The sequence below is a fragment of the Poecilia formosa genome, unplaced genomic scaffold (assembly GCF_000485575.1).
Source record: "Poecilia formosa unplaced genomic scaffold, Poecilia_formosa-5.1.2 Scaffold63, whole genome shotgun sequence".
Classification (NCBI taxonomy): Eukaryota; Metazoa; Chordata; class Actinopteri; order Cyprinodontiformes; family Poeciliidae; genus Poecilia; species Poecilia formosa.
This window is the reverse complement of record NW_006800002.1, coordinates 2,388,969-2,401,962: the sequence shown is the minus strand read 5'-3', so window position 1 is coordinate 2,401,962 and position 12,994 is coordinate 2,388,969. Positions and strand designations below refer to the sequence as shown.

Sequence of the window (12,994 nt, the reverse complement as noted above, 5' to 3'; positions counted from 1 at the left end):
CCTTCACTTAAATGAACAATTAGTATAACTGCTAATATTATATGCTTTCAGTGACATTGATGATGATGCAACCTGAACAGTGTGTTGAGTTGGAAGTTTTTACCATAACCTTAATCCTCAACTCCATGAGATTAAAGAGACATGCTGGCTGGATCACTGGAAATGGTTTATTACGATTATTATTTCCACTCAGAAGAGCCATATTGTAGGACTAAATGATAAATTTTAAACCAAATACCAAGTGTAGGCTTCCCAGTTCTACTTTGAAAACATAATTGCTAACTGAAAAAAAAAAAAAAAAATTCAAGAAAAGCACTGAATGCCCTAAATTTACATTTCTACGTTGACTGCATGTGTTGTATTGTTAAAAAGAAAAAGGAAACTATGAACTTGGTCATATTTTTAAGATCAAGCTATCTAAATATTTTCAGTAAAACGGTAAAAAAAATTACACTTTTCATGTATTGATGGCAGAATCAGTTGTATTATACGCCGAGAAGAAAACACACGAGAGGCTGACTTTGAAGCCCATTTACTTATTTCTTTCTTTTCCCCTGAGAAGCCGTTGAGGCCGGTCTACTGATCCCTGGCACCCGGTGGAGACGCGGCTTATCGCGGGTGAAGCTCAGTTCTCCGGGCGAACAGCGTGGCAGCCCTAACCCTGCCAACACTAACAGGATTGAGACGGTTGTGAGAATGGAATTAGCTAATCAAGGAGAACATGTCATCCCAAAGCCTCATCCAATCACCATCTTATGTTCCTCTTAATGGGATCCGGTTGAAGGGTGGCCCACGTCGTCTGAATCGGGGGCTTTAGGGGGGCCGCGTACGGGACAACCAGTCCTGAGGCGGTGCCCCACTGTTCGAGGAAACGAGACGTTTAAACGAGAAAACCCAAAGTCTGCGTCCGTTAGCGGGAGAGGAGGAACCCTTACTTTGATTAATGGCGGCCTTCCTGTTCAGCTTAACAGTGACCTCACATGATACCATTTGGCTCAGACGCATCCTGTTCTTTAAAAAACACAAAAATAAAAAACATCGTACTCTAGAATATTGTGATGAAAATAGGGCCTTATTAGCCAACTAAATCAAATTTGTTTTAAAAAAAAAAAAAACATACTGTCACCTTCCTAAAGTTGGATTTGTTTTTTTATTTTTTTGCCAAAACTGATATTTTATGGCAAATAAAAGTGGTGTTTTTTTTTTCTTTTTACTTTTTTTTGTCAAAAAAATGTGGGATGGGATGCTATTTTCGTTGGCTTTCAATAACTTACCTGGTCCTTTAATGTGTTCAAGTTCTCATATTCTATCTAAAAAATGACTAAAAAAATTAGTTATGTGCTAATGCTTGTCCTTCACAAGACATCGACATAAAATTTTTTCCCCCCCCAAACTTGAAACGGGACGGATAGAATTGCTATTAATGTTGGTTTTGCATTGCTATTACCTTTCAGCTAGAAGAAGAAAAAACATCTTGATGAAGAGAATCGAGATCCTTTCAAGGAAAATTCTCAACAGTAAATCATCAGTAATAATCAAAGAAAAACAATCAATGTTTCCAAAAATCATATCACCAAGTAAGATTAAAATTATGTTTGTTATGCCATTTAAAATCTTCAAACGTGTCTTAAACCATGGGTCTAGAGCTAAATGTATGTATATTTCATTCTCATCTCAAATTGCTGCGTCTCCTCTTCCTCCTGGCTGCCACAGTAAGCCGTCTTCCCCCTAAACTCAATCAGAAAGGTTTAGAGGGCTGATTAGATTAGCATAAGCAGCTGGGAGTAGTTAATGGTCTTTGCTGGTGTTGATAAGTAACACTGACTAATTGGCCCGGTCCAGCAGCAGAGAGCCGACACCGGCTCACAGGAACAGACTGTGGCTTCTGAGACAAACAGCGCTGGAGCAGCGCCGTGTGTGAGATGCTGAGGCTCAGATGCGATGAAGAGAGCTGTTGGATGTTCTTCGCCAAGACATGGACTTTAACTGAAGGATGGGATTTGATTATACTTTAGCTTCCTGCTCAGGTAGGACTGAGATTTATGGCAGAAATATGTTTGTTTTCTAGATTTTCTGCCGACTTTATCACTAATTTTACCAGACCAGGTAAGGAAGATCAAGGTTTTGCACAGCAAAAATACAAAATTGTATGCTTGTTTACTTAAGTTCTTAGTCTTGAAATAAGACAAAAATAACTTAAAGCTTAACTTTTTGACAAGACAAATAAGCTTGTTTTAAGTCTGTATTTCTTGAACACAGTGGCTCCACTGGCAGATATTTTCACTTATTATAATATATATGCATTTTCTCACTATCTAGATTTATAGATTAAAAAAAATCTGTTATTGGCCCCAACAATTACCAAAATCATAAAACCTTTTAATTCTTTCCTGCACTAATCATTGTGACGTTAGGGATGAAATGTAGAAAACATTCAATGTGGAATCTTGATTTAATCTTGTCATGATTTAAAAATAAAAAACAGGTGAGGATTTTAGATGAGTTTGTTTATGAGTAGTGCTTTGTCTCTGCTCCTTTATAGAAAAGTTTCCTTTAAAGAAAAGATTCATCTTTCATCTAGAGTCAGACAAAATTATTTGCAAGGATTGAAAAACTGAAAAACAAAGCTGTTTACTGTCATGCAGTAAATGCGTCATGGAGGACAATCTTAAATGCATTTCCAACCTGTTCACTTAAAAACTAAAATATCAGCAGTGATCTATCCTGTATTAAAGATGCTTTTGTTCATCAACCTTTGCAAGATTAGTAACTGTTTTTTTCTGAATGGAAAACTAAATTGTAACAGTAGAAATCTTGCAAGTTGGTACATTTGTTAAAAACGCATTACGGAAACCGTTTTTTTTTTTTTTGATATTTCTGTTTTCTGTTATTTTTTCTGTTTTTTTTTTTTTCAGGTCATGCGCAGCAGTTCTTTTATTTATATATCTACATACTCCCTCTAGCTCAGATTACAACAGACAAGATTAATTATGCAGTCGATACGCAGCTCTATGTTATGTCACCGGGTGACGTCTTTGAGTGGATGCTTGGAACAAATCGATGCACTGATGTGTCATTAGTTTCTTCAGATAAATAGAAACGAAACTCAAGTTATCATCTTTGGGCATGAAGAGGAATGATCTAGAGTAAACGCACAGCTGTAGCAGGAAACTAGAGATCGGGCGGGAAATCTGGGAGATTTCCCGTAGGTCAGGTGATGGACTCTGACCTGAACTTTCAGAGCCACATAAAGACAGTTGCAAAATCAGTCTTCCATCACCTGAGGAACATATCCAGGATTAGGGGACTAATGTCCCAGTAAAAGAAAGTAGAATCTAGAGAAACTCATCTACGCCTTTATCTTTAGTTTCCTTTATTATGTCACTGCACTGTACTCCATATAAAAACACACTGCTCAAAAAAATAAAGGGAACACTCAAATAACACATCCTAGATCTGAATGAATAAAATATTCTCATTGAATACTTTGTTCTGTACAAAGTTGAATGTGCTGACAACAAAATCACACAAGAATCATCAATGGAAATCAAATTTATTAACCAATGGAGGCCTGGATTTGGAGCCACACACAAAATTAAAGTGAAATGTTCCTTTTATTTTTTTGAGCAGTGTATATATATATATATATATATATATATATACACACACATACACACACACACATTTTCATCATGTAGATTACTTTGACTCACCTTAAACTTGTCACTGAAATGTGCAACACAAACTTCCCTTTCCATTAAACGAAACATTTTCTCGCCCGTGACGACAAATATTTGCTAAACCGAGTCACCCCAACAAACAGCATCGGTATTCCAAACTAATCGCTAATCAGGTGTCCTTGGAGTGGATACATTCTAAACTTAATAAATGGATTGACTCTGATTAGCAGAACAGGATTACCATTTGTAATGCAATCTTCTGTAACGAGATACTGTGTTGTTTGTCAGGCAAAAAGTGGCTCCCGAAGACGCCCACATAAAAGTGACTGGATATAAAGCTGGTTTGTAGAATAATATTTGGATAATCGTTTTATCTGTATCTCATATTTATTAGCGTCAACATGAATCTGCACGCCTTCACGCCCCTCCCAGCCAGACCCCCGGCCTATGCACCGATGGGATACCAGGGCAGAAATGTAAGAAGATAAATTTTTTTTTTCCATTTTTAAAAAAATTGGAAGACATATTTGATGGTCTTGTTTGTGTTTCGACCCAACTGCCACTGAAACTGGTCATCTTTTCTATCTTTCCAGTTCAGCCTGCAGCCTCCCGGACAAACACAGAAGCCGTACTTTGACAGTGCCTTTCACCAAGCAGCACAGAAGTCCTCCACATCCGCAGTGAGTCGAAGAAACTGGAATCAAAACTAATTTGTCAATACGCTATTCAAATGGATGTCGCATATGCATGCGTTGTACCTTTCAATACATTTTCAAGAACCACAGAACTTTTCTTTTCACTTCTTTTTTTTTTTACGTCAATAGCAGAAAGGTCAACAATTTCTAAACTTTGCTGCATTTTACTGCATTTTATTGGGATTTTTATGTTCAAGAGCAACACAAAATGGAGTATAACTAAGACTTTGAAGAAGAATTATGCATAGTTTTTTTTTTAATATAACATAAAATTTTAAAATGCTTTCCATGCTTGTGTGTGTTCAGTCTACTTTACATTAATACACCTGGGGGTGGGGGGAAGCGTATCAAATCAGATGTTTGCTGGAGAATATAAGGGTGGACCAAGAAACAGGCAAGTCAGAGAATAAGTAATAGACATTTAAGGTAGGGTCGAGTTATAAAATTACAGTTCAAATGTTTGAACATCTCACAGAGGACTTTTCAATGTATCATGCAAAAAAGAGAGAAAAAAGTATGCTGCAGCTGCTAGCCTAGGAAAGATGGCCGACCAACTCGAGTGACGTCCCAGGTAATCAAAACATTAATCGAAGAAGAACTCTAGCGAAGTGAGTCAGGGTTTGAAACTTATGTACAACATTCAAAATTCTTTATGTGGCATATTGAACTGTAGTAAACAACCTAAAACGTTTTTACAGTCTCTCTCCCGAATGTGACCGAACTCTGAAAGAAACATCATATCAAACTCAAATCGGCTGAATACGTCTCGTCTTTTCAGATTTTTATTGGCAGAACAGAAACGTATTAATGATATGAACACTTTTGCGAGGCACTCTGTTAGTAGACCAAAGTCCATATTAAGAGTAAACATTAGGGTTAAATTGGTTAAAATAAAAATATATATGTTGATATATCTTTGATTTGAAGCTAGCATAGCAGTTAGCTAATTATTTTTTTCCCCAGATAAAAAGAAGAAGTTGTCTACACGTCGATATTGCATGGAGGATTTATTACCACAAACTAAAGGTATCTAACTTTATGTATTTTTCGAAATAAAAAACATACACAAGTGAAGTTTAAATTTCAACAAACTGCTGACCTGGTAACAAAATCACAGCTGAATTACAAATTAGTTTAAAAAAAAACGGCAATGATTTTTTTTTATGCTTGGATGGCAAAAAAAGCAACTTTTTTTTGATGGCCTTGACAGAAAATGCATCAGAAATCCCACAGTCTTCCTCAGGAGACGGTGATGAAATTTCCAGTCGCAAACCTGCTAGACTCAGAACAGTCTAAAGAACCCCAGCCCTCCTGCAGACGGCCATATTTAGGTGAGCTTAATCCTGAAATGCTCACTGCGACTGAAATTGTAGTTTTTAAAACGTACTTTTCTCCGTCTGCTTTTAGACTCTGCGTTTAGAAGCACAACAGGAAGAGAAAAAGCAATAAATGCCGTCCATAACCCGAGTGATCAACCAGAACCTCACCCATCATCTACACCTCCTTTCCACCCGAATGAGAAAGCGGATCTGAAGAGACCCAAGAGCTGCCAAACTAACCCGACGAGCGGCTCCCTCGACAGGAAGCGGCACCTGGAGGGCCGCAGCTCCGGCGGCGTGAAGAGGCTGACGCGGGAAACGGAAGACGAGCGGCTTGACCCGTCTTTATTCACCGCACCTTGTACAGACCCTTCCACACGCAGGATGCAGGCGCAGCCAACGAGCATCAGTAGGCTGTACGCGTCCTCTTGCTGCAGATGCGTCTCTTTCCCGGGTGCAGAGCTGCGTCCCTACCAAACTGCATCATGGGAGCAAAGGTGGAGCCACAGAGTGGATGTCCATCTGGGGCAGAAAGTCTTCAAAGAGTATATCTGTGAGCGGTTTCCGCCTACGTTGGCACCCCATGTTTATTCTTCTCCGGACTCTGTTTACCTTCCAGACCAGAACACGCTCCCGTCATTTCTGTCCCTGCTGTAGAGCATAACTCTCATTCTGGCTTTTTTTTCCTCTGGACTTTTAAAAACCTGAGAGCCGATCGTTTCTACAACAGAGAATGCTTATAATCCTTAATCTGCTCTGTAAACGTTTTGATGACAAATGTCATTCCTCTAAAAACCAGGTTTCTACAAAGGTATATTAAGGCAATAGAGAGCCAAAAAAACTCACTTTTTTTTTTTTTAATGGTCTCAGAAATTTTCTAGAAAAAGTTGGAAATTTGCTACAAAACAAACTTGGAAATTTCTGAGTTTCAAAAATTGAAAACTTTCAACCATTGAAATTTCCAAGTTTTTTTTCTAGAAAATTTCTAGTTTTTTTTTTATTTTTTTAAGATCTACAATGGCCTTAATACGCCATCGTAGTTTCTTCAGTTTTAATTTGCTTTAAAATATCATGCTTAAGTTGTAAATATACCCATGTACAACTGGCTAAGAACACAAATATAAACCAGGAATTCACATGCTTTGCATTCCTTGGGTTCTTTGTTTGTTTTTTTATTTGATGGAGTATGATTTTAACACAGATATTGTTTTGTTTTTTAAGCCCAACCACTCGGCTCACAAATCCCTCCTAGCATAAGGCAACAACTAATGGAGAAACTAGCAAATATCAAAATGAAACCCTCAGACTTATTAAGAACCACTTTAAAAGATTAATGTAATTTTGCTACTTAACTGTAGCAAAATTTAAAGAAATTAGAAATGGCTTAAAATATTTGCACAGTTCAATAAATAAGTTCTCATCACAAATAAATTACCTCCTTAAGAAAAATTGAGTGTATTGAATTCATGTTTTTTAGTTGGAATCCAATTCTCACCTTACAAAAAGTAAAATATTTCAGTGCACCAGAGCAAAAATATATATAAAAAAAGCTTATGCTTGTATAAATATACCATATTTGACTATGATATGAAAAATAAAATCTTTAGTTAAGCAAATATCTAAAGAATATATTCACATAGGTGCTTAACAATAGCAGTGCATTTTTCATAGAAGCGCAACCTGACATCTGGACAATAAAAGTAGTTTTAAAATGGAATGGGTCACATTAGGGAAAAGCGCACAGGGCAGAAAGCTTCTACTAAAAATAAAACTGTCAGCTTTCTGCTGTCAGCTCCGAGGCTCAAAACAAAACAAAAACAAAACAAAAAAAAGCGGCGCTACATGAGACTTTCTCAGCTTGACATTTCCGAGCAATTAAACCACGTCCATCCCCAGACCCCTCGCGACTTCCGTCAGAGCCTGGACGGCACCGGAAGTACCGCAGCCGTCCTGCGATATTCCTCCGGGCTCGTCGTCGATGTGAGGAATGGTCGTCATCATGCAGTAGACCGGGGAGTCTGCTCCTCTGGGGCTGTGCTGGGACGACGCTTCCTCCCCTCCGGAGAGGTCTGAGGAACACGAGGAAGAGGAGCAGGAAGAGGGCGAGGAGGAACCGGCGGGGGAGCTGCGGCCGCTCTCTGGGGCGGCGGCGGCTTTCTTCTTCACGCTGCTGACTCTCTGACTTTGCCGAAGGTTCCGCGGCTTTTCGGCCATGTTCTTCATGATTTCCTTCGTCACCTCGACAGTCTCAAAGCGCACCATGTTTACTTTTAGGAAGCCGTCGACGTCCTTCCTGTATCTGTGTGCAAACCATGTTGTTGATTAGCCTAATTGTACTGTCTCTGCAGCAGCTTTTAAGCATTTTTAAGCATTATGTTAATATTTTTTTCCACATAGATTTTCTTTCATATTATACTGTAACAAGTGACAGTTTTAACAAAAAAAAAGAAGTTTATAGAAGCTACATACTGCAGCTTTAACAAATAACCTACTTTTAACATTTGCAGTCTGACCTGCTTTTCAAAGCCTGACTCGAGCTCAAACCTTTGGATTTTTTTTCACATTACAGTTTATTGCATCAGGATTTATCTGACAGAGCAAAAAAATAACGCATAAAATCTTAGGTTAAAAGCGCCAGAAAACAAAAAAAATCACATGTACAAACATTCCCTATAATAGAAAACAGTCACGGCAGAATCATGCAGTGGGCATGATTAAAGGCACATTCAGCTAAATGTTGAATACCTGAAGCGTGAATGCCCAGAGGGCCACTTCAGCTCGTGCTTCTTTCGGAGGTGAAGCGTGAGCGTGTAACACCAGGAGAAGACCTTGTCACAGATGTGACACTTATACTTCGACATCCCGCCAGCCTGTTGGTCAAAAGTCAATCATTTTAATAAAATATCTTAAAAACGTGTCACTGTGTCAGCGGGTCCACAGCTTATGAACGGTTGACGGACCTCGTGAACTCTCTTGAAGTGGTGGTTCATGGTTTGCAGCGTGTAGCAGGAATAATCGCAGCCCTGCACTGTGCAGTGATATACGGTACCCTCATTGTGAACATCTGTGTGCTTCTGGAGATCACGTTGGTTTTTAAACCTGTCATTTAAAAAAAATATATATTAATACAGCTTTAAATATGAGCCTGGATTGGTTCGGAAACCGAACTTTTACAGCAAGAAATATCTGTGAAACATAAAACAGGCATGTTGGGACAAAAGACCTTCGTTATGCCTCTTTTCTGACTTACTTTCTGTAAAAAAAATAAAAAAAATAAAACTATCATTATATTGGCTCATAAAAAATTGTCTTCCTTGACTACAGTGTTGTTTTTATGATTGTTTTGAGAAAAAAGCAAAACTGACTTGGAAAAAAAAAGAAATCTTCCCACAATACAAAGACGAGGATCAGTTTTGGACGTCTACCTTTTGTCGCAGAAGTCGCAGGGAAACGGTCGCTCGTCACAGTGGCGGAAGCGGATGTGGATCTTCAGAGCTGCTAACGTGGTGCAGGTCATATCGCAGAAGGGACACTTGACCTGATTCACTGCAAACCAAACAGACCCACAGTTTTTACAAACAATGCCCAGCAGGACTATTTAAGTCATGCTAACTGGGCCAAATGGGTTTTAAACTAAAATCCCCGAAAATGTGATTTATTTTGTTTTTCTACCTACTCAGCAATACACTGTAAAAACTAACAATTTTATTTAAACTATATTTTTTTGTAGAAACGGGATTGCAGAATCAATACTTTGTCATGGAGAATTATTTTGGGCCCGATTGAAAAAAATTGAAAAAAATCATTTCGATTCTTCTCAGTAATAAAAACAAGATCTAGATCAGTCTTCACTTGAAAACACTTGCTGTATTTAGTCTTGTTTTAATACAGAATATTTGGGTGCACTGAGATTTACTTTAGGGTATAAGTTAATGAGAAGATGAGGTCCTTGTTACCATGACAATAGATGAAAACCAGAAAGCTTGGAGAACGTGATCACTTCATATTTCATCCATCAGTTTTCTCAGTAGACTTTGATGTAAAAGTCATAGTTTTGTTAATAAAGGTGCAGCAATAAATTTGAAAACATGATTACCATAAATGCAGTTACTGTGTGCAGCTTGATGATACAAATAATTCTCCATTATGTGACTGGTGTCACATAAAAAGCATATTGCAAACAGAAATGTTTTTCACGATCAATATTTGTGTTTGTGGGACTATGATTGCTGTGTCACAGCCAGACAGTTGCCAAAAAAATAAGTAATAAATAGTTTTTATCGCCCCTTTTATTGTTATCACAACATACTAATACTGTGGTAAAGATTTTCTTTAATTCTCTACAGATTTATCTTTAAATCTATGTCACCCATCTCTATTTCGGTCTAAATTTAAACACCTATTTAGGAAAAACATTTCAAGTGTGATTCATCTCATAAACACAGACAGCAGAAAATAACCTTTATTTGGTAACAAACTGACGGCTGTTTTTTACCGTGCTGGCGAATGTGATCCCTCAGGAGCCTCTCACTGGGAAAAGCTTTGCCACAATGTTCACACACAAGGGATTCTGATTCAATTAGAGTTAAAAAAAAAAAATACATTAGCAAATACATAGCATCCCTAAAAACATTTCAATATCCCCTAAACAAAAAAACAAACAAACAGTGTGTCCCCACCTATGGGCTCAGCCTGCCTCTGGAGGTGGTCGAACAGCTTGGTGTTGCTGGAGAACATGCTGCCGCAGGTGGGACAGGCCACCAGTCGCTCCTGAGTGTGGCTCCGCATGTGCTCCCTCAGACGGTACCTGATCTTGAAGAAGGCGTCGCACCCTGGGACGAAACGATGAAGGGGCAGTTAGCGCGTTGACGTGGCAACATGGCAACCGACGAGGACTCCCCCCACCACGGTCCTACCTGCCCAGCTGCAGAAGAGCGCCTGCTGCTGGGAAAGAGACTGCTGCTCGGCACTTTCTACGTGGTTGTCCACGTGGCGGTAGAACCACTCAGGATTGTTAAAAGTGCTCTGCAAATTGATTTTTAAAACGTACTCTTAATGATAATCAATAATCGTTAAACAAGCAGTGACTTCCACTGAGAAAAGACACCCACGTCGCAATGCTCCCACTGGCACACGTATCCCTCGGAGCCCTCTGGCACCAGGTTGTGGCTGTGCGCGCCCTGGTTGCAGCTGGGGAGGTCGGGACGGGACTTCAGCAGCTGCGAGCCAATGAACTTGAGTTTTCCGTGGTAGTTGTGGAAGTAGGCATGAACCTCCAGCTCTGTGGGGCTGCCCATGGAAAGGAACTCGCATCCGCTCCACAGACACGCAAACTCGTCTGCAATGAAACGGAGAGCAGCAATTAAAAAGGCGGCCTCAGTACAACATCTGTATGTTATGTTTCCCCCTTAAATATCACACTAATTAAAAGATACTAAAGGTATTGTGAATTTTTAACGCCTGTTATAAATTATCTCAAAAAAATGTCCTTATTTTTGATTTTTACATATTATGAAAAACAAATGAAAGGAGGTTATGGACAAAAAGGCCACATGTGTGTAAAAAAATGGAGTATTGCCATGGGAAAAACTGACTCATAAACAACCCAGATTCCAAAAGAACAGCTCTCCAAATAGCTCGCATATTTCTGCAACATGTGTTCCTTGTTTATTAAAGAAAATAATGTACCATTGGAACAAACTAATTCAACAGCATTCTCCTTTTGGAAATTCATTATATATATATATATATATACATACATAACAAGCGAGACTCTACGTGTTCTTGATGTTTAATAAGTGTTTTGTAACATACAAGCTTATTTTTTTAATTGAAATACTAAAATAATTTCCCTTTTCGATTAAACTCTTATTTATTTAGATGCAATAATCTCCCGAATCCCAACGACCAGTTTTAAGACAACTTCAACGCTAAATCCTTTCCTCTAACGAAGATGTTTCTAACATCCAGTTTCCTCCAAACGAACCCAGCTCCTCCAAGGCGTCCTTGTCTCCTAGATAATCCCTCAGATGCAGGGACATGTGGTCGCTCAGCTCCTCCATGCTGTGGCCCTTGAAGCTGCAGGAGTCCCACTCACAGTCCACCTCGAAGCTCTCCAGCCTCTTCGTTGTCATCATGTTAAGTGATCAGTGCTCCTCCGACGCAGCTAAAAAACAACCAACCCCACCTTTATTTTTTTTTTATTTTAACAATAAAAATCTCCAAAACCTTCGCTACGAAATTAATCCAACAGGAAATAAGTTGCTGTTTGAACCAATTATTAGTTACGTTTGGCTAACAGTTTCATAACCGTTGCTGAAGTTGGGATAAGTTAGCACATTTGTGTTTTTTTTCTTAAAAAGACGCTAGGCATTTTTAATACAGTTTCACTCGCGTTATGAATACAGCGATAAAAACGTAAGGTTTTCTTATACTTTTACATAAATCTTCAGCAGCTCTTACTTCTCGGTTACTCCTTCTCGTTCCCTCCTTGCAGCTTGTCTGCTTTGTTTATTTCCTGTTTCGGCACGAAAACGGAAGTGGCTCTTCTTCGCCGCTCCCGCGGTTTGAGTCAGGAGCATACCGCCAGCTACTTTCCTCCATTATTAAATCACCCTAAATGTCACGCAGTGACATGGCACTTCTTTAAATGGAGAACTCAGGCCCCGTTTTCGTAGTTTTGACACTTTTATGATGTTAAAGTAAAATTCCTTTTTGCCAGTTCCTTCCACATGAAGCTAAATAACTTGTTTAGGTATGTATTATTTATGTCAGTTTTCACCTACCTTATTTAAATGTTGTATAATATTTAAACATAAAAAATTACCATTTAACATTTCAAACCTAAGAACATAAAAACAATACTAGAATAATGTTTGCAAGAGTTCCACCACATCTTCTTTATTTATAGTTTTTAACCGAGTTCAGAAATTTCATATTTCTGGCACATTTAGGTTTAAAAGAATCTTGGACAATCTGTTTTTTCTGACAAGAGGTCGTTCTAACAATCTGGCTTGGCCCAACCTCTCTGACTTGAAACTGGTAGAGAATTGTTGAAGGTGGCTGAAAATTAGCCCAATGGCATGAGGCCTAGATCTCAAAGATGATAAATCAAAATACTAGTGGAAATTTGGAAAAAGCTGGTCAGAAATTATAAGTTTGAAAGCTGTAAAATTAATAAAGACTGTAAATATGGAGAAGAATATACAGTATGCATAGCATACCACCTTTTAAAAAATCAAAATAGAAATATATATTTTTTAAACATTTATACAGATTTTGATGTTTTTTAGTAATCTAT

The 12,994-nt window shown here is 38.5% G+C and overlaps 2 protein-coding genes across 2 annotated transcripts; one reads left to right on the top strand and one right to left on the bottom strand.

The window, feature by feature from the left end:
* The first annotated feature begins 1,808 nt into the window (after positions 1-1,808).
* Positions 1,809-6,549, top strand: LOC103139672 (uncharacterized). The gene is made up of 6 exons (XM_007554436.2): positions 1,809-2,027; positions 4,075-4,156; positions 4,274-4,360; positions 5,339-5,401; positions 5,586-5,706; positions 5,783-6,549. The coding sequence occupies exons 2-6, from the start codon at positions 4,082-4,084 to the stop codon at positions 6,349-6,351; spliced, it is 915 nt and encodes a 304-aa protein (XP_007554498.1). The 5' UTR covers positions 1,809-2,027; positions 4,075-4,081; the 3' UTR covers positions 6,352-6,549.
* A 184-nt stretch (positions 6,550-6,733) lies between these two features.
* On the bottom strand, positions 6,734-12,261 carry LOC103139671 (histone H4 transcription factor). The gene is made up of 10 exons (XM_007554435.2): positions 12,157-12,261; positions 11,681-11,860; positions 10,806-11,032; positions 10,611-10,719; positions 10,374-10,526; positions 10,190-10,264; positions 9,120-9,240; positions 8,655-8,793; positions 8,440-8,564; positions 6,734-7,993 (listed from the first exon to the last, which is right to left on the bottom strand). The coding sequence occupies exons 2-10, from the start codon at positions 11,829-11,831 to the stop codon at positions 7,570-7,572; spliced, it is 1,524 nt and encodes a 507-aa protein (XP_007554497.1). The 5' UTR covers positions 11,832-11,860; positions 12,157-12,261; the 3' UTR covers positions 6,734-7,569.
* Between the last annotated feature and the right edge of the window lie 733 nt (positions 12,262-12,994).

Bases quoted from the DNA above. Each gene is read 5' to 3' on its own strand.
- LOC103139672 (XM_007554436.2), top strand. From the start codon at position 4,082: ATGAATCTGCACGCCTTCACGCCCCTCCCAGCCAGACCCCCGGCCTAT. The intron at 4,361-5,338 runs GTGAGTCGAAGA...TTTTTTCCCCAG, and splicing joins AGAAGTCCTCCACATCCGCA to ATAAAAAGAAGAAGTTGTCT. The intron at 5,707-5,782 runs GTGAGCTTAATC...GTCTGCTTTTAG, and splicing joins CTGCAGACGGCCATATTTAG to ACTCTGCGTTTAGAAGCACA.
- LOC103139671 (XM_007554435.2), bottom strand. From the start codon at position 11,831: ATGATGACAACGAAGAGGCTGGAGAGCTTCGAGGTGGACTGTGAGTGG. The intron at 10,720-10,805 runs GTGGGTGTCTTT...ATCAATTTGCAG, and splicing joins GCCAGTGGGAGCATTGCGAC to AGCACTTTTAACAATCCTGA. The intron at 8,565-8,654 runs GTCCGTCAACCG...TTTGACCAACAG, and splicing joins ACTTCAAGAGAGTTCACGAG to GCTGGCGGGATGTCGAAGTA.